A 21,307-nucleotide genomic window follows, 5' to 3' on the forward strand; every position below is an offset into this window, starting at 1 on the left:
TAGGCTAAAAATTGGACTTAAAAAAATGGTGGATGGGAATAGTGGGGGTGCAACGTTGAAGGGGTATACTAAGTATGATCCCGATGGGTGTAGGAGACTCCTAGTCCATATTGGATTCATTTCGGAGTTCATTAGCTCCTACCGCTTTGGAGGCTTTGATTTGTATGCAGAATTAGACCACGGGGATTCTAATTCATATTCCGGATGTTCTTGACTATGAGGAGACCGACGTCGAGAAGGGTAGTGATCAACCTGGATCTGGTAATCGTGAGATTTGAATTTCATTTTCTTATTTGAATTTTTTTTTTCATTTAATCAGTATTAATTTCAAATTTAATTGTTATAGTAATACATGAGACGACGTCTACGGCTACCTCCGATACAGTACGACTTTGTGTGTATTGGATCCACCATTGCCATGGTTTGCATAATTTGTCCTATAATTATTTTTTACATTTATAATTTTATATAATTTAGTATCTAATTATTTTGCTTGTATGTATTTTAGCTGTTATATTCTCAATACACATATGACAAATCCTAATCCTAATGATCCAATGATCTATGCTCATATTCATTCCAATGGCCCAATCTTATCTTGGTTAGTACTTTTAATAGTTTGTATTTTAAATTTTGGTTTCATGTTTATAACTTTATAATTCTAATTTGTTTTATTTTTAACTTATTAATATTGCAGGTTTATAATTTTTATGATCTCGATTATCAATCTCACAACAGTTGACACAACTCAGTCTCAGTGAACTCACTGCCACCCCAAACTGATCAAATTTGAAATATTATGATTTTGTTAATTTACAATTAATTATAATTTTGCTAAAATAGTTAATAGTAAAATTTGTAATATTTACTATTTTTATATGAGTTTGTAATATTGTAATAGTTTATTAGTTCTCTTAATTTGTATAATTGTAAATATGTAATAACTTAGTGCCTTAGTGATGAATCAATGATTATTAGTTAATACTTAATAGTATTAGTTGAAACTTAGTATATAGTTAACAGTTATATATATAATTTATTTTTTGTTTTTATTTTTTAAATATATTTATTTTTTTAGTTAAATTCTGGGCCCAAAAACATATTTTAGATCATTTTGGGCCCAGATATTTGAATTGGACCAAAAGCCTGGGGTGGGGGGCGGATAGATGGAGGTTCACCCCTACACCCTGGGCAGCGGACGGGGTACCACACCCCCCCGCATGGATAGGTGCGGGGTACGGGAAAAAATTTTTCATCCCTACCCAAGCGGGAGTTGGGCAGGGGGTGGAGAAGGGGTGGCCCCGCCCTGTAGGGGGCAGGTAGCACTGTGTTCAAATCAACGCAAGACGTAAAAGAACTAAATTAAATGTCATGGTGGCCTACTAGTAATGAGTCCATTTAATGGGACACAGTACAGAAGACTTGCAAGCCAACGAGCAACTTTACAGATTTTTATAAGAAAATTTCATTAAATTAAAAATAAAGGAAGATGCGAGGCAGTGATGAAGTCAACTTTTTGGAGTAATGATATATCTATAACACATTTTTCAATAATTTTATAAAATGAGAATATTTTTATAAAATAATATTATTTTATAAAATATATTATAAAAATATCCCTTACTTAAAATATTGTTATATATGTAAAGTAATGTGAAAAACATTATGTCTAAATTTCAAAATTTCATTCTTCCTATAATTTTAAAACTTCTACATGTAAGCTTACCTTAACTTACAATTAAAAGTAAGATGCTAAATTTAAAAAATGTGTTATATCAGAACTATAAATAGACTGAAATGTTGTGGTGAAAGGCGTGACACAATTGGAGAACTATAAGCAACCATTTTAGATATTGGTGGGTTGTGATTATAATAGGATATAATAAAAAACAATATGATATTTTGATAAATAATAAAAAAAACAAAATAATATATTAAATAAATTTATTTATGAAACCGACAAAATATAGTACCTTATTTAGTGATTATGTCTTTAATATCTTTTTCTTAATAGAATGTGGAATAAGAAATGAAATGAAAGTAAAAGAAAACAGATCAGAACAAAAATTAAATTAAATAGATAAGTGTTCGGTGAAGATGTTAAAAAAAAAAAAAAAAACCCAACAGTACTAATTTAAATTGATTATAAAATTTAAAACAGTATTGATTGATTACAACAATTAATTGTAATGTTGCTATAATATTTAATAGTAAAGTTTGTAATATTTACTATTTTTAGATGAGTTTGAAATATTGTAATAGTTTATTAGTTCTCTTAATTTGTATAATTGTAAATTTGTAATAGTTTAGTGTTTTAGTGATGATTATTAGTTAATACTTAATAGTAATAGTTGAAGCTTTGTATATAATTACTAGTTCTATCTATATAATTTTTTTAAATTTTTTAAATATATTATTTTTTAATTAAAATTTAGGTTCAAAAACAGATTTTAGGTCATTTGGGACCCAAATAATTGAATTGGGTGGGGGCGGACAGATGAGGTCCATCCCCACATCCCGAACAGCAGACGGGTTACCCCACCTCCCGCATGGATAGGTGCGGGGAACGGGAAAATTAACCATCTCGTCAATGCCCCTACATTAACCTAATATACTTGTTCTTGAAATCAGTTTATGGCTTCGTGCAGGTATACGACTAATTAATACCATTAATTGAAACACCAAATCCTATTTTTAGCACGAATTATCCTTCATACGGTTGGAAATTACTGTAGAGTAAACTGTACCAAAGGAAAGTAGAATTAGCATATTTATGAATAAATTGAAATGAAAAGAAAATTACTCTAGAGTCCACTGGACCACCTGTGTTAGCCTCGGACTTGGGCTGGGCATTGCGAGATGTTGGGCTCTTGAGAGATGTATTCAAGTTTTTTTTTTTTTAAACTGAGAGATGTATTTAAGTTGAGTCTAATTACTTTTATAGACTTGGAATATATTAATAATGTACATGAACTTATATAGTTATTATCTTTGGCTGAGTGATCAGATTGCTCTCTTTATTTGATTTTTCATCTCCCAAGCATGAGTTATGAGAGTGATTGCATGATAACGTAGATGTAGCATTATCTATCAATAATTGAATTTATTATTTTTAAAAAAGAGTCGATTCAATGGTGGATAGACAATACCATGTCAATATAACGTGATAAAAATGAGATAAAAGTGCTGTATATATCATATCTAGTGCCGTATAAGTATTTAGATTTCTAAATACATTATAAGATACATCTAGAAGGACTATATGGATGTTAAAAAAAAGAGAAATTCTATTTGTAGTCCTGAAGTGGGGACTGCATGTGCAGGCACATTATTAAATAAGAGAAAACATTATTTTAGGATGGATAATTTTGTAATTTCAACAAATTTTAAAGTTAAAATAACCTAGGCCTGCACATGCAGTCCCTAAATGGAGACTGTACCTAGCATTGCTCTAAAAAAAATGGATTCATCACAAGAAATTGTGGCAATTGATACGGTTGAAATGTTCTACTATTGTTGGAATGAGTCCATTTGGCAAAGTTGTTATATATGTAAAGAAATTGACATTTTGGAATAAAGTTGCGAACATAGATTGTTACTTAAATATTTTCTACATGCAATTTGACTCGAGATAGATATAGTAATATTGAAATTTATATTACTCATGATTACTAATATTCACTGCCGTGAGCTAGATATCGTCCATTTTCTCGAATCTTTTAAAACATCTGAGTCATAAAATTATAAAAAAATCCTGCTTGTGTCTCGTTCTTAATTAGATGATGATAAGGTTGTTGATTACTTGCCAATGAGAATTGTGTGACAGCTGCAGGCCGAGTAATATATACAAGGCATTAACTAATTTGTCATATCCATTTTGTCAAATTCATATCCTTGACTTTTAGACCCTCTGGTCAATGCAAAGGACATGCCGGCCCATTAATTAATTAAAACACTCTACTTATTATAAGGGGGTTTCCACATCATGTACGTTGGTGACCCAGCAATTGGGCAAAGAACCTATTGGCCGTCGATCGGCTTGATGAGTTTATCCACTTCGTGTAGTATACGCACTAAAAAAAGTAGTGTTTTCCATCTCACAAAACAAATTTATCACAAGAATATAAATTTACTCCCGACTATATTATATACTTTGCATTGAAGTTGGCCACTAAAAATAATAATTCTGATTCTGAAGATTTTCTTTCCAAAAAATATATCACGAAACAAATAAGGTTTGCCATTTTTGTAAGCTCATTTTGCCTATCGAAGTATATCCACGTTAGGTGGTCCTGATAAATGTGACAAATTGGACATGACAAAGTTAATGCCTTGTATATTACTCTTGGCTGTCACACAACCCACACCGGCATGTGATAACAACCAGCTTATCTTCATCTACCTGCAATTTCTTTAAATATCAGTGATCTTGTTCTTCCTTTGACTACAACACAAATCCCAATACCTCATTCCACATAGACTACTCATGGCCGACCAAACTACTTGTTTCCTCATCCTCCATTTTCTATCAATACTGCTTCTCATGTCTTGTTTAACTACTGATGCAAAAATTCTAAACATCACCACTGATCAATCTGCTCTTCTTGCCTTGAAAGCTCATATTTCTTATGACCCTCACCATATTTTGACAACAAATTGGTCCTCCAGTACTTCAGTTTGCAATTGGGTCGGTGTCACCTGTGGTTCCAGACATCATCGGGTTATAGCCTTGAACCTTTCTAACAATGGTCTTGTAGGAACCATTCCTCCGCATATAGGAAACCTTTCATTTCTTGTCAACCTAACCATCAGGAACAATAGTTTTCATGGCTCAATGCCTAACGAATTGTCTCATCTTTATCGCTTGGAACTCTTGAATTTCGGATACAATGAATTCGGTGGAGAAATCCCGTCATGGATAGGATTGCTAACCAAACTTCAAAATTTAACTCTTGTAAGAAACAATTTCAAAGGTACTATCCCATCATCTCTATTTAATAGTACATCTTCATTGCAACATATTGTACTTGAACATAATCAGCTTTGGGGCTCCATACCATCCTCTATCTTCAAGATGTCTACCTTGAAAGTAATTTCTCTCAGAACAAACAAGTTTTCAGGTCCAATGCCCTTCATTTTCTTCAACATATCTCCCATCCTCTTTGTTCAAGTGCAAATAGCTCAATGTTTTACACTTGTGGTCTAATAATTTCACAGGAAAACTATCACCCGAAATAGGGAACTTAACAAAGCTCACACTTTTATATCTTGGCTCCAACAACTTTGAAGGTACGTACGTGACGTCTTCTTGATGTATTAGTTGATTATAAAGATGCCACTGTCTCACCATTGATTTAGTACAAATGAAAGCAATAAAATAATTGGTTAGTTTGGGCCAATAGGTAGTGACAGTACCAATAAAACAATTGGTGGAATATGTAATTTTCCCTTGAATTTCTCAATAAAATTAACTAGCAATAATTTTAATCTACTTCCAGTTTTTATAGATTTGCAAACTAAATTAGAATTATTATTCTCCAATATTGTTAAATCCCATTGTCGAGTGTACCTCTGAAAATAGAGAAGTTAACAATGCATATATGTTTTATTCCAAGTCTTGATTGTTCTCTTACAACTAATTATTAGTTGTATGTTTTATTTGTTACAAAATCTTTTTTTAATAGATTTCTTGTGACTGCAGGTGCAATACCAAGTGAAATTGGTAATTTGCAGAACCTGGAGATTCTCAGTTTGGGATGTAACAATTTTTTTGGCACAATTCCACTAGATATATTCAATATCTCAACATTACAAAGCTTTTCCGTAGTAGGAAATCACCTCTCAGGCACTCTTCCATCAGATATGGGCCACTTCCTTCCAAATCTCGAAGAGATTTTTCTTGGGATGAATGAACTTAGTGGAACGATTCCAGCCTCTATTTCCAATGCTTCACAGCTCATTAAAGTCGACTTGTCAAATAACTCATTCTCGGGCTTGATTCCAAAAACACTTGGTAATTTAAGGCTCCTCCAGCTGCTCAACCTCGAACTCAATAATTTGACCATTGAATCTTTAGAATTGAGTATCTTCTCATATTTTTCGAACAACGCATATCTCAACCAGTTGCTTTTGTCTATGAATCCACTAAATGGAGTCATTCCTAATTCCATTGGAAACCTCTCGTCCTTTCTTAAGACAATTGATCTCACTGGTTGCAATATTAAGGGCAACATTCCCATTGATATCGGCAATTTAAGTAGATTGACATATATGTCCCTGGGCGGCAATGATTTGGCTGGACCTATTCCAACTACAATAGGAAGATTAAGCATGCTCGAACGTTTGAAGCTTTTTGGTAATAGACTAAAAGGTCCAATCCCTTCCGATGTCTGTTACTTAGGGAGATTGGGAGAGTTATTTTTAGATGGCAACAAGCTTTCCGGACAGATTCCCGAAAGCATAAATAATCTGACTTCATTAAAATATCTCAACTTAGCCTTCAACCAATTAACTTCAAGGATTCCTTCGAGCTTGTGGATGCTGACATATCTCTTGGAGGTCGACTTGTCATCCAATTCCCTAAGTGGGTCTCTTTCATTAGATATTGGAAATATGAAGGTCCTGACAAAGTTGAATTTATCAAGAAATCAACTATCCGGTCATATCCCAGAAACAATTGGTGGGCTCATATCTCTACTCAATCTCTCTTTGGCAGTCAATCAATTAGAGGGCTCCATTCCTATATCTTTTGGTGGATTAGTAAGCTTGGTGGTATTAGATCTTGCTGGTAACAACTTATCTGGAGAGATACCCAAGTCCTTAGAAGTGCTACGGTATCTCAAATATCTAAATGTCTCCTACAATAAACTACGAGGAGAAATTCCAACACAAGGACCATTTGTTAACTTCTCAGCTGAATCATTCATGTCAAATGATGCGCTTTGTGGTGTGGTTAGACTGAATGTTCCTACATGCAAAGACGCTTCTCTTGGACCAAAAAAGGCAATGGGAGTGCGTATACTAAAATATGTACTGCCCACATTGGGGTTAACGATATTTGTAGTATCCGTTGTACTAGTCTCAAGAAAACTCCATGGGAAGAAGAATTCAAAACTTTCCAACAACAAAGACTCAATGCCTTTATCAACATGGAGAAGAATTTCCCACCAACAACTTTTACAAGCAACAGAAGGGTTCAGTGCAAACAACTTACTTGGAGAAGGGAGTTTCGGCTCAGTTTATAAAGGGACACTCTTAGATGGTACATATGTTGCAATAAAAGTTCTAAACTTGGAACTAGAAGGTGCATTCAAAAGTTTTGACATAGAATGCGAGATATTACGACACATTCGTCATCGAAATCTTGTCAAAGTCATTAGCGTTTGTAGTAACATTGACTTCAAAGCACTTGTTTTGGAATACATGCCCAAAGGGAACCTAGAGATGTGGTTGTATTCTAACACCCATAGCTTGAATATGCTACAGAGGCTTAATATAATGATTGATGTGGCGGCGGCACTTGAATACCTTCATCTTGGTTATTCAACACCTATTGTTCATTGTGATTTGAAGCCGAGCAATATCTTATTAGATGAAGATATGGTTGGACATGTTGCAGATTTTGGCATCGCCAAACTCGTAAGTGATGGAATTTCTCTCACGCAAACAATGACCATGGCTACAATTGGGTATATGGCACCAGGTAATGTCAAGTACTATTTTTATCATTCTAGTCTTGCATAGATACATAAATGTTCTGCTTTGGTAACATATATATGGACCTTTGCACTTAATCTATTTGGATTATCATATGTGAAATGATATCTTTTAACGTGTGTAGAGTATGGATCTGAAGGAATTGTTTCAACAAGAGGTGATGTGTATAGTTATGGAATCTTATTGATGGAAACTTTCACAAGAAATAAGCCCATTGATGATATGTTTATCGGCGAAATGAGCTTAAAGCGTTTAGTAGAGGAATCATTTTCGCTTTCGATACTTGAAGTTATTGATTCCAATTTGCGGAGTAATGAAAATGACTATGCTGCTATGGAGACCTGCTTATTTGCAACTATGGGCTTGGCTTTGCATTGTTGTGCAGATTTGCCTGAACAGAGGATAGATATAAAAAATGTTTTAGCCAGACTTAACAAGATCAAATTAAAGTATCTACATGATCAACAATCGGGCTAGTCAAGTAGAGTTTATTACCAAGCTACAGTTTAATCTACAATCGGTATGCAATTTATCTACCACACTTATTATAACTTGTTCATGAAATGTTTGATTAATTATTATTTTTTTAGATGTATAAAATTCTTTAAAAAAATCTTATGCATTTTCAAGAATTCATATAAATAATTACTTAATTATGTCAAGGTTATATGAATTAAATTGGCAAATATGTAAACTATATATAAAAGTTAATAACTGGTAAATCTGTCCATTGGCACAAGCTATATCTATATATGATTTTTATAAGAAAATAGATTAAATGTGTATATATATAGGTGCGCGAACACACCCAAAATATCTTAACTCTATCTACAAACTTTAGCAAAACAACATTGAATTAATATAAATAATATAGTTATTTTAAATAAATATCAGTATAATGATTTATAACATTCATATTGACTCAAATGACACCCATCGTATCATTGTGCTAAGAACCTGATTCTCTCTTATATTTTTAAATACTTTCGAATACTTGGCATAAAGTTTAATATAATATCTACAAAATAATAAATTTGAAGTAGTATGAGTTCATACAAGTCATAACGAGTTTAGATACAAGTTTGACTTGTATAATAAGTCTAGCCTAGATTTTTGTTAGAATTTATGTTTTTCTTAAAACAACAAAAATTGAGACAAGTTCATGAGTAGAGCTTGAACAACTTGGTTCATTTACAACATTATTTACAAATTTTGGGATTCCTCTCAAGAGACTTGTTTGATCCATTATCTAGTTACAATACACAAAAATAGAAGTCTACAAATATTCGAGCAATGAAGGCAAACAAACCGATTTTTCTATTCTCGCATAACAATGATAGGAGTTATTCTCCTTTTACTGTTGATTGGATTGTAACATATCTATCATTGTGTGTAGACATGCTTCCAATATTGCAGGAGAGAAGCAAGGGGTTGATGTCAGGAATGTCGGTAATCCTGGTTTCGACAGCTTGGGCAAGTCTCCTTACTAAATTTCGCACTCTCTTTGTGACTCTAGGGTGCCTTGAGGGATGTGGAATTGCCCCATTTTAGAGTTGCGTATATAGTAGTGACAAAGTCAGAGATGATCTCTCTTTGGGATCGAAACTTCTATTCTAATAATAAGTTTTTGAATATTATGGATATTGATTTGTATAACAATACAAAAAGGAAACTACAAGCATTCAAGTTGTTTCACTTTTTCACCCATGTCATGGTGCTAATAGTAGATCATGAATAATAAAGTACGATTTTATCTCTTCAATGGAGAAATTAACATTTCGATCCAAAATTAAGATCTTAATAAAGAAAAAGAAAACAGTTAAATGTACTAAGTTATAATAGATATAAACAATTTTATTTTTTTTTTAATCAAAGAGTGAGAAATCACCTGTCCAATAGTGATCCCCACCCAATTTTATTAATAACCCCTCACTTGTGGTGGAAGAATACCGTGGTAACAAACATATGTACTTGGCATTTACAATAATAAGAAAGACTAATTAAGCCCCAAGCATCAGGCACCAACTCAAAACTCAAACAAAAAACTAATAAGTGAACAAAACCAAAATAAAACACTAAAGGAATATTAATAAAATAAGAGAGCTGACACTCAATCCTAAATACAACCACACTACCTGAGATAAGCCAATCCACATGAATCAGTTCTAAGAATACCTCTTAATAGGTGAGGAACATCCGTTTGCCCTTACCACTCATGGGAGACCCCATTACTACCCAATCGAGCCAAAAAATCTGCAGCCTTATTACCTTCCCTATAAATATGCTTAATAGAGAAATTCATCTCTGCCAACATATTCATAATATCTTCCCAAAAATCCTCTAAGTACCAGAGAGTACATCTTCTGTCCTGAACCCAATTAACAACCAAAAGCGAGTCCATTTCAATATTTATATTATTAAGCCCCAATCTTTTACAATGTTCAATCCCTCTTCTCAAGGCAATAACTTCCGCAAGATTATTACTACCACTCCCAATGGATTCAGCAAACGCAAAAACCATCTTCCCAAACTCATTTCTTACTACTCCTCCAGCACCCAAAATACCAGGATTATTAATACTACTTTCGTCCACATTCAGTTTAAACCAATCTTTCTTCGGCCTCTCCCATCTTACTGCCATTGAAGCCCAAGGTGATAAAATACATCTTAGAAGGGATAAAATATATCAGGCCCAAAGTGATTTTCTAATCCAATCCCAAGGTTGAGGGTCTTTTCTGGAGCGAAGATAGAGAAAAGGAAGGAGGGGACAAAAGGTTGAGGAAGGAGAGTGTAAAGAGGAAAATAAGAAATGTGACATAAAAGAGAGATGATGTGATATAAATGAACAAGGGGCAAAAGATAAAAAGGTAGGGAACCAGACGATTTCAGGGCCTTATTCTTCCGGACTTCATCCAGACTGTGACTTCGACCTCTCCTTCAGGTTTTTCAACCGGGGAACCAAAGCACCAACGATAGGCTCACCTTTAGAAAATAGATCTCTGATCTCCATTGTACTACAAGGATGAGTGATCATGAGAGCTTGTAAACAATTATATTATAGTGGATTCTCCTCCTCCCCTCAAACGATTGATCCGTGAACGTAGGCATTATGCCGAACTAAATAAATCTATCTGGCTCTATCTTTTTTACTTTTCCTGCATTTATTTCTTTTTCACTGCCATGGATGTAAGCACATCCACCGTACAGCCGCATCAGACCACCGTTAGGGGCTCCACACCACACCGATCGAGCTGCAAATCGCCATAGCGGGCCGAGAATGACTATTTCTCCACTTTTGGCCTGTGTTATTTTTAGGCATTAACAATTGACGTCGTCGGATCTGATTTACTTTCTACACTGGAAGCAGGAGAATGACAAATTTCTAGCGTGCTAAATAATCACTGAACGTGCAGATGGCATCCTCCTAGATAAGTGCCCTCCACCTTTCGGCTTTTATTTTTATAAAAAACACTATTGCAAAAATGGGCGAGTGAACCAATTCTCGCCCAGCGGGGACCCAAGTTACTCGCCGCTTGAGTTGCAAACGTATAGTTCACTTTGGGTGCATTGTGCAAAAAGAACGGGTGTACATAGGTGAGTATCGTGCACTTAAATGCACTCTATGCATGCACATGCACCTCTCGAGTCACTGGCATTGTGCACCTACACATGTCAAGCATAGCATTGTGCACTTAAGTGCACAATAGCATGCACGTCCCACTGTGCATGGCACACACAACGACATGCACAATGTCATACCGGTGCACGTTGTCATGCACCCAGAGGCTAGCGGCATCTCGCTGCGAATCTTGTTGACCTGTCGGTGGTCACCATGTGCACCGCTGTGGTTTCTAGCTTTGCTGCGATGGCCTTGTGGACCGGGGGTAGTGAATAGTACACCTCATGTGAATCTTGCCGTGTATATGGGAGAACGCTGGCAGCCACCACCTAGCCCACCGGCGTTGTCAGTCTCCGCCAGTATAGTCCCCGACAGCCCCCATGAAGCTAGTGTTCACCATGCAAGCCACGTGTAGTGGTTGAAACTACTTGGCCCAGCCCCTCCGTGGCACAATAGGGCCACCGGCGGCCACCTCGTGGACCATCGATGTCGTCTTCCTCCTCTAGGGTGGTCCTCGACTACCCCCAACCTGCAGCAGCCTCGTTGCAGGCAACATGTGCACGAGAGCGGACGTGGTCGAGGATACTCAGCTTGGCCCCGTTGTGCCATGGCAGGGGAACTGACAACTACCACGTGGATCATCGACGTCGTCTGTCTCCTCCTACTTGGTCCCGCACCACCCCCTCTAAGACGACCATGCATCTCAGCCTACGCCACCTTGCATGTTGCATGCACGCATCTCGGCCACCTTTCATCCTGGCTACAACATCCTAGCCATCACATGCACCACGGCCACCACATACATCTCGGCCATCGTCAGTAACTCGGCCAAGTTATTTGGCGCCTTCTCTCATGGCCACAAACATCTTGGGCAGAAGCTGCCCGACCACATACCAGCAGGCATCAACCCATCTCGGCCATGCAGGAAGATGACCACCCCATCTCGGTCATGCACGCAACTGAGTCACAAAAGCCTACATACATCTTAGACTCCAACACCTCACCTAAAGCATCTCGCCCATGTACATCTCGACCACCATTTCATCAGACTCACAACTTCTCACTCACCGATCAGACATAACCTTCTCGACCTCAGCAGTCCTCTGACCACTACTCCATCACGAGGAGGCTGAGACACGAAGACCCTCAGCATCGCTACCAAGACTACCTGCCCAAGAAGTTGCATGACCAAGAGGGATGCAACGATGGTCACACATTCTGTGTAGTTTTCGTAGGACAAGCTGTATAAAAAAAAGAGAAGAGAGAGAGAGAGAAGAGCAAGAAAGAGAAGAAACAGTAAGCAAGTGTGGGCAATTTTTGTCAAGCAAAAATTGGATACAATGGCTAAAACATCCTGGCTTGTCTCTCTCAAAACTTATGTGAATTTCATTTTTTCTAAAATAATTAATTCCTATAGCACGAAACATCGGCAACACAACCCCACTCAGACACCGCTCGGATTTCTCAATATGTTCTATCATAAAAAACTGTTTGGCAGTCACATGCACACGGACAAGCACCTCGACTACTTATCCTCCCCGTGCGAGTCAATAGGCAGGTCCAGCCCCTTCGACGGCCTGACCTCCCTCACGGTGAGGTGCGAGTCCAGCTCCAGCTTGCCAGACACTTACCTTCCCTGTGGCGTCAACAGGCGGGTGTATGTTCAGTCACAAACTGCTCGACTACTTAAAGTACTACCATTGGTTTCTCTATATGCATCTTCAAAATCACATACTTTGAAGATTTATTTTGTATATAAAGAAAAAACCCCACATTGGATTGCATCTTTGAACCAAATAATAATAAAATATTATTATTTTTAATTTTTTTTCTTAAAATTATTAATTTTTTATATATTTTACAATTAGCACCATGTGCTCAAAAATACAAATTCTATATATCTAAATATTACCAATTTTATATATCAAAATGACCAATTTATCAATAAATATTAATATTTACTAAAAAACACTTTGTGTCATCAACTTAATATAAATTTCATATATCAAAATCATCTTAATGCAAATTTCAGAAAGTTGATTTTAATGGGTAGGAGAGAGAAAAAAACATTAAAAATAATGTTTGAAGAGTGAATAGTAGTTTTTAAACTTGAAGAAGCACTATTCATAGTTATGTAAAAATTTAGAGATGCATAAGCCAATGTAGATGAATTTAAAAACATATTATGCATATATGAAGATGAAGATAAAGATGAATAAGTCATTACTAGTGCTCTTACCTTCCTATGAGGTTAAAAGAGACGAGTCTAGTCTACAGACTGCTCGACCTCTCTCATGGTGGAGTGCGGGTCCAGAGTCTTGGTTGTTCGACTACTTATCTCGACCTTCGTAACAACCAAGTGCGGATCTAGTTGTAGTTTGCTCAAAACTTACCTTCCCTATGGTGTCAATAGGAAGTGCGGGTTCAATCATAAACTGCTCAATTGCTTACCTCCCCGTGAGGTTCAAAGAGGCGAGTCTAGTCTATAAGCTGCTCGACCTCTCTCGTGGCAAAGTCCGAGTCTAGCTTCTTGGCTTCTTGACTACTTACCCTGACCTTCATCACGGCGAAGTGCAAGTCCAGCTCCAGCCTACCCGACACTTACCTTCCCTACGGCGTCAATAGGCGGGTGCTGGTCTAGTCCCAAACTGCCCAACTACTTGCCTCCCCATGAGGCTCAAAGAGGCGAGTTTAGTCTCTAGGCTGCTTGACCTCTTGCACAGTGGAGTGCAGGTCCAGCCTCTTGGTTGCCAACTACTTACCCCGACCTCCACCATGGTGCAGTGTGGGTCCAGCTTCTGAGCTGCCTGACTACTTACCTCCCTGTGAGGCTCAAAGATGTGGGTTTAGTCTCCAGGCTGCTCGACCTCTCTCTCGGCGTAGTGCGGGTCCAAATCTTCGACTGCCCCGACGTTACTCTTGGGACGACATCTCCTCCAGCAAATGCCAAGTGTTTACAATCAGCCATAACCACTGTCTTAGACCTTCACCACACTCCAACAAGGCTATTCAGGTTTGCAAATTCCACACTTGTGACTGGAGTTATTTACGCTAACTGCTTTGGTTGTTGCAGCATGGTCAAGAATCTCCTACTTACCTCCCCATGAGGCTCAAAGAGGCATGTTTAGTCTCTAGGCTACTCGACCTCTCTCACAATGTAGTGCAGGTTCAGTCTTTCGACTGCCCGACGTTATTCCCTAGAAGACATCTCCTCTAGCAAACATCGAGCATTTACCATTGCGCCATAACCGCTATCTCAGACTGTCACCACGCCCATGCAAGGCGATTCATGTTTGCAAATTCAACACTTATGATTGGGAATTACCTACACTAACTGGTCAAGCGTCTACTACTTACCTCCTTGTGAGGCTCAAAGAGGCGGGTTTAGTCTCTAGGCTACCCAACCTCTCTCACAGCGTAGCACGGCTCCAATCTTTTGGCTGCCCGACATTACTCTTGGGACGGTAGCTTCTTCAGCAAACGCTAAGTGTTTAACTCTCGTGCCACAACCGTCTTGTTCGAGTTATGTTCATGAATGAATCAACAGGCGGGAAAGGTCAGGGACTGCCCAACCCCCCTAGGTACCAAACAGACGAACATGTCACTTGACTACCAGACCTTCGTGCTCCAAGCCGAGCTCCATGCTCGTACCTTACGCAGTCAAGCCAATCTCAAACACATCTCCCGCCAAAGATGAGTTTCGCGCTTGTACCTAACATTGTCGAGCTAACCTCTAACTTATCTCTCTAAGCCGAGCTACAAACTCGTACTCTAAGCGGTTGAGCCTATCCCTCGCCAAAGACGAGATTCATGCTCGCACCTAACAATTTCGAGCTAACCTCAAAGCTTATTATCTTGCTAAGTTGAGCTCAATGCTCACACTTTATGCGGTTAAGCCTATTTCCAGCCTAGCCTCGTACTCTACACGGTTGAGCCTATCTCGTGCACATTTCCCGCCAAAGACGAGCTCTGTGCTAGTGCTTAACGCGGTCGAGCTAGCCTCCCACTTTTCTCGACAAGACAAGCTCTGCGCTCACACCTAACGCGGTTGAACCGATCTCCCACCTAGCCTCGCACTCAGAAATCTTCATCGCTTAACGTAAGTGAAACAGATAACTAGGGACCTGCTCTCAAAATTTATTTCTCTTCAAACTTCGGTGGATTATTTCATTTGCATATTTTTTATTTAAAGATTCTCAAGATTTTCTTTTGGAGCAAATTGCACTTAAGAGTCGCGAACAATTGGAGGAGATAAAATATACCAGGTCCAAAGTGGTTTTCTAAGCCCAGTCCAAGGTTAAGGGTCTCATCAAAAGGGAAGAAAAAGATAAGGAAGGAGGGGACAAAAGGCTAAGGAATGTCAGGGTGTCAGGAGGAAAATAGAAGATGTGACATAAAGGAACAAGGGGCAGAAGATAAAAGGGAATGAACTAGACGATTTCAGGGGCTTCTTCTTCTGGACTTCTTCTAGACTGTGACTTCAACCTTTCCTTCAGCTTCTTCAACCTGGTAACCAGAGCACCAACGACATGCTCACCTTCAGAAATAGATCTCTGATCTCCATTGTATAATGAGGATGAGTGACTATGAGAGCTTGTAAAACAATCATATTATAGTGAAATCTCCCTCCAAACGACCTTTGGACATAAGTATTATACTGAACCACGTAAATTTGTGTCTCCATCTAAATTTACTTTTCCTGCATTTATTTATTATTCATTGCCATGGATGTAAGCACAGACACCGTACATTTGCACTGGACCATTGCCTGAGGCTCCATACCACACCGATCGAGCTGCGGATTGCCATAACGGGCCAGGAATGACTTTTTCCCTCCTTCCAACCTGTTGTGCTACTTTTTAGGCGTTAACACATCTTTTGACCTTTAGAAACTTTTTGAGGTCAAGTTTTTTAACTAAAGAAATCTAAATAACTCAACTCGAAAGCTCTTAAATTGATTGACAGAATTATTACTTTTTACAAAGCTTTTGGACAAATCTTTCCAGATTTCAGCAGCAATATTCATATATAGCAGTAATACCACGTCGTTACATGATGATCCAAGCATATAGGAGAGGATAGTCATCTATTGGTTTGCTTAGTATTCCATTATGTGAGCAGACTTGTTTTTAGTACAAATTCCCGTCGACATTGACTGCCTCCCTAAATGAAATACAAGCACAGCTCCTGAATTTTATCCATGACTAATAAAAAGATTTGAAGGACCATCACAAAGATTAGAGCTAGTAAAGAAAGAGAAGAGAAGCGATAGAGAATTTTACAAGAAATTTGACATCTTGATCAATTGTGGAAAGTATTTTTCTAATATCATGATAAAACATGAGCACCCAATGAAGCTTATCTCAAGAACTAAAAGAGAATATAAAGAACAGGGCACAAAGTACAGAGGGAAAAAAAAGCAGAGAAGAAAAATAGAATTTCATTTCAGTTATCCTGTTTTTTTTTTCCCAATAAGAGCAATGGGGCTTGGCATACATGACTTAATTAGATTGGGCGACAGTGGCTGCAAGATTTTGAGTTTCCTAAATGTGGAAGTTTAAGGACTTTATTCTTAGAAGTTCAAGGATTTTTTATAGGCTAGAAGTTCAATAACTTGGAAGCTCACAAATTGTCCACTTATGTTAGTCTTGGACTTGGGCTGGGCATTGCTAGATTTTGGGCTCTAGTGGATTTATTTGGGTTTGTTGCTTATGTCCAAAATAGGAACCATTCTGAAAAAAATAGAACACCTAAAAAGTTATCATTTAAGATGCCGGGCTCTAAAGCTGTCACTCGAGAAGGATGCATTCAAGTCAAGTCTAAGAGCAGTCTCAATGGCTTTCGTATTATACAAAAAACGTAAATTATTTGAAGAATTGCTCTAAAAAGGAGTTCCATACGATTATGTAAAAGGAATTGTAAAATATAATTAGCTACAGTAACCCGCTACATGTAGCAGGTATTGTTCATCTTGTAAAATTCTTTTTATTATTGATATTTCATACTCCCTTATTTTCTTTTACTTTGATTTTTATCATTTTAAGCAAATTCTTTTTATTGTTCATCATTTAAAACACATATATTTTATTTTCTTCTAAAAAATACTTTGAAAATATTTTTAAACCAACTTTTTCATATTTTGATTTTATTTTAAATTTTTATTTGGCTTATATATTTTTGTTTTACGTGTATAGGACTGAATTATTTTAAATTGTATATAAAAAATTTGTAAATATAAAAAAAATATATGCATATTGTAAATTTATTGGTAGAAATGAAATATTTAAAAAGAATAAAAAAAGAATATTTAAATGATATAGAGAAAAAATAGATAAGCTGATGGATGACATATTGTAAAAGTCAGTATGTAAAATAGAAAAAGTAAGTTTTGGTTATGTACTTTAAAGGATAGGATAAAGAATCCATTAGGAGTGCTCAAGCTTACAATTGGAATATATTAATTATATACTTGGACTTGTATAGTTATTATCTTCGGCCAAGTGAGATTGATTTTTTTATTTGGTGTTTTGTCTCCTGAGCATATCCAAGTGAGGGATGATAATGAAGATGTAGTGTTATCAATCAATAATTGAATTTATTATTCTAAAAAAAGAGTTGATCTAGTGGTCCATAGACAAGACCACAAACTAATAAAAATGAAATGAAAGTGTTGTATTTATCATATCTTATATAAGTATTTAGATTTCCAAATACATTATACGAGAAATCTAGAAGGACTAGAGTGATTTAAAAAAATGTATCCCGGACAAGAAAATGTGGCAGTAGATACTATCAAAATGGCCTACTATTTTCGGAAAGGGTCCATTTGGTAAATTTGTTTGTAAAGAGATTGACATTTTGGAATAAAGTTATGGCGAACAGAGATTGTTACTCAAACATTTTCTACAATTTGAAAGAGATAGATATAGTATGTGACCCACATTGTATTTTATGTTGAAATTAATATTACTTATGTGTACTGATATTCAGTGTCTTGGGCTACATATTGTCTATTATGGAGTAACGCTACAAAAATCTCAAAACTTCAAGAATTTGATCTGAAAATGCAAAAGCCCAATCATTGCATAAAAAAATAACTACACAAGAATCAAAACCTGAATTAAAATAACCTCAATTTGCAACGATTTGACTACTCAAGATAGTATAATACTATCAACATAGAATCTATTGAAACTGTTTCAATAAAAAAGTTTTAAAAATCTCAACCAGCATGTCATCTAAGGATGTTCTTTACGAGGCAGTAGGGATTAACTTTGTCATATCCATTTGATCATTACTAAAAAATAATATATAATGCATTAACTTTGTCATATCCATTTGATCACATTCATTGATACTGATTCCAATAGTACCCCCGACTTTAGACGCTTGGGTGCTAGAGTACATGCCCAAGTAATAAACATCTTGAATGACTTTTCATTGGAATATCTTAATATTTCTAGCCCCTAGTGCACGGCAATCTTAAGTCAAGCTAAGCATTGGTATTGTTACGGTCTGTTTGAAAATACAATTGCAATCAAATATTCTTAGACTCTTTCTCATGACCCTTACCATCTTTTGGCACACAACTGGAGCACTAGTGTCTGGGTCTGCAATTGGGTCGATGTGACATGTGGTTCCAAACATCATCAATAACTGCCTTGAACCTCTATTATTTGGGTTTTGTAGGTACTATTCCTCCGCATAATAGTTTTCAGGGTTCAATACCAAATGAGTTGTCTAATATTTTTCGGTTAGAAATCTTAAACATCCGATATTGGATGTTTTGCTGCGAATACTATTTCGTAACAAATAATTACTTTTTGCCACCAAAATCACGTTGCCATAAAATTCTCGCCGCAAATAATTATATTGAACCATTTTATTTGTCATGAGTTACAATCTGTAAAAATTAAAGACTTTTTCCTACAAAATTAAGCTCATTAGAAAAAGTTTGCATATAACAATTTTTTACGATAACATATGCATTCAATAGTGACGGACTTGGTTGGTGACAGAAAATTTACAGTTCTCGCAAATACTATTTGGTAGCAAATAATTATGTTTTGTCACCAAATTCACGTCGTCAGAAAATTCTCGCTGCAAATAATTATATTGGACCAAATTTTATTTATCACGAGTTTTAATCTGTGAAAATTAAAGACTTTTTGCCACAAAATTAAGCTCATAAGAAAACGTTTACTGATAATATTTTTTTTGTAGTGATAGACATTTTGTTGCGAAAGGTCAATTTTTAAATTTTCATTCTTTTGTTTCTGACCATTAAGAAACTGTCAGTAGGCCTGCACACCGTCCAACCCGCACTGATTATTGCCCCGACCCGACCCGGTGTCCAGACCAACAAGAAAAGAACCGACCCGACTTGAGTCGGGTCAACCCGTCTACCAGTTGAAAACTTGAAAGTCGTTTCCAGGCCCTGAAGATTTCCTCGTCGCATCTCATCTTCACCACCAGCGTGTGTGCGAGCGTGTGTTTGATGGGTAAGCAAGAAAGCACTTTTAAGTTTCCAGGCCAGTAGTCCGGTGATGCGGTCCTACTCTGCCTTCCAATCCTTGCTTGATCGCCTCGAGAATACCACCACCAGCGTTGACGCCCGTAACTTCCTCTCCCTTCTCCAGAATCGCTTCGCCTCCTCCCCTTCCAAACTTGCCGTCGATTAGTTATTCCACTCTTTCCATTTTAGGATCGACGCGATGGGTATGAGTTGGGTCGCGTGATGTTTTTCTTTTAGTTGTGATGAATTTCTGGTTGCTTGGTGGACGAGGGCTACGTTATTGGGTCGTGAGGAAGTGAATGTGATTGTATTGTTTGAGTCAGAATGGCCATGTGATTTTCCTTATTTTTCCTTTGTTTGAGGCAGTGCTTGTTGGTTGTTGGAGTCGACGGGGAAGACGAATGGAGTCGACAGTGATGACGAATGGAGTTGACGGTGATGACAGAGAGAAGTGGGGAGGGATGGCAGCTAGGGTTTGAGATTTGGGGAGTTGAGTCGGATCGAAACCGACAGTTAGCGGGTTTGACCCGCAAGTTAGTTCAACCCGCTTTTATCGGTCGGGTCGGGTCGGGTTGGTTCGTGCGGACGGTGCGGGTTAAGGACTTTTCTGCACAGCCCTAACTGTCATTAATTCTTATTTGCTACCAAATAATTACTTTTTGTGTCAAATTATTTTGCGGCGGAACAACTTTGTTGCAAAAGGTAAATTTTTACTTCTTTAATGCTAACTTATTGTGGCGAACATTACATCGCCGCAAATAATTTAGTAAAAACCTATCAATATTTAATTATTTACGGCGACTATTTTATTATTTGCGGCGATATTGAAACGCTGCAAAACATGTCATGTTTTTTCCCTCTCAAAACGTGCATTTTTAGGACTTTGAAACCTACCCAGCCATTCCATTTCTTCATCCCATTCGAAGTCTAGTGTCTTTCTCTCGGTGTCTTCCACCTTCAAAGCCCGTAGTCCAGCCATTACCCCTCCTTTGCTCTGGTTCTCGTGTCGCCGTCGCACATCTTCAACTCAGCACCCCGCGTCGCCGTCGCCCATCCTCTACCTAGCACCCCGCGTCGCCGTCGCCACTCCCTCTGTGCCCAACATAAGTTGATTTTCTTCTCATATGCCCAACGTAAAAGCTGCTTAACAAAAATCATAGCAGCTCTAACCAGCTTTAAGATTTACCGATAAACCTTTAATATTTATCAATATCGCATTGCAACACCAATCACCTGCAGAACCCATAGCATTTGGGTGTTTTTGGGATTATAAATTTTGATAGAGATGTTTGGGTTTTTTTGCAGATAGCATCATTTTTTCCATGGCCTGAAAACTGATAAGGTTTAAGATACGGGGTTATCAGTTAAGGTCCGAGAAAAAATAATTTTTAGGGGCAAATTTCTATTTGTCCGGGGTTTTTATGATGGAAGGGTAGCTTGTGGGCACCGAGATTCAT

At 37.2% G+C, this 21,307-nt stretch overlaps 1 protein-coding gene across 1 annotated transcript; it reads left to right on the forward strand.

The window, feature by feature from the left end:
• Positions 1 to 4,486: 4,486 nt before the first annotated feature.
• LOC108981306 (probable LRR receptor-like serine/threonine-protein kinase At3g47570) lies at positions 4,487 to 9,206 on the forward strand. The gene is made up of 5 exons (XM_035690661.1): positions 4,487 to 4,973; positions 5,218 to 5,289; positions 5,702 to 7,702; positions 7,841 to 8,165; positions 9,113 to 9,206. The coding sequence occupies exons 1-5, from the start codon at positions 4,487 to 4,489 to the stop codon at positions 9,204 to 9,206; spliced, it is 2,979 nt and encodes a 992-aa protein (XP_035546554.1).
• Positions 9,207 to 21,307: the final 12,101 nt, after the last annotated feature.

This window comes from Juglans regia, chromosome 6 (genome assembly GCF_001411555.2).
Source record: "Juglans regia cultivar Chandler chromosome 6, Walnut 2.0, whole genome shotgun sequence".
In the NCBI taxonomy this organism is placed as follows: Eukaryota; Viridiplantae; Streptophyta; class Magnoliopsida; order Fagales; family Juglandaceae; genus Juglans; species Juglans regia.

Coding starts and splice junctions, on each gene's coding strand:
- LOC108981306 (XM_035690661.1), top strand. CDS start 4,487: ATGGCCGACCAAACTACTTGTTTCCTCATCCTCCATTTTCTATCAATA. Junction 5,290..5,701: donor TGGCTCCAACAACTTTGAAG/GTACGTACGTGA, acceptor TTGTGACTGCAG/GTGCAATACCAAGTGAAATT. Junction 7,703..7,840: donor AATTGGGTATATGGCACCAG/GTAATGTCAAGT, acceptor TAACGTGTGTAG/AGTATGGATCTGAAGGAATT.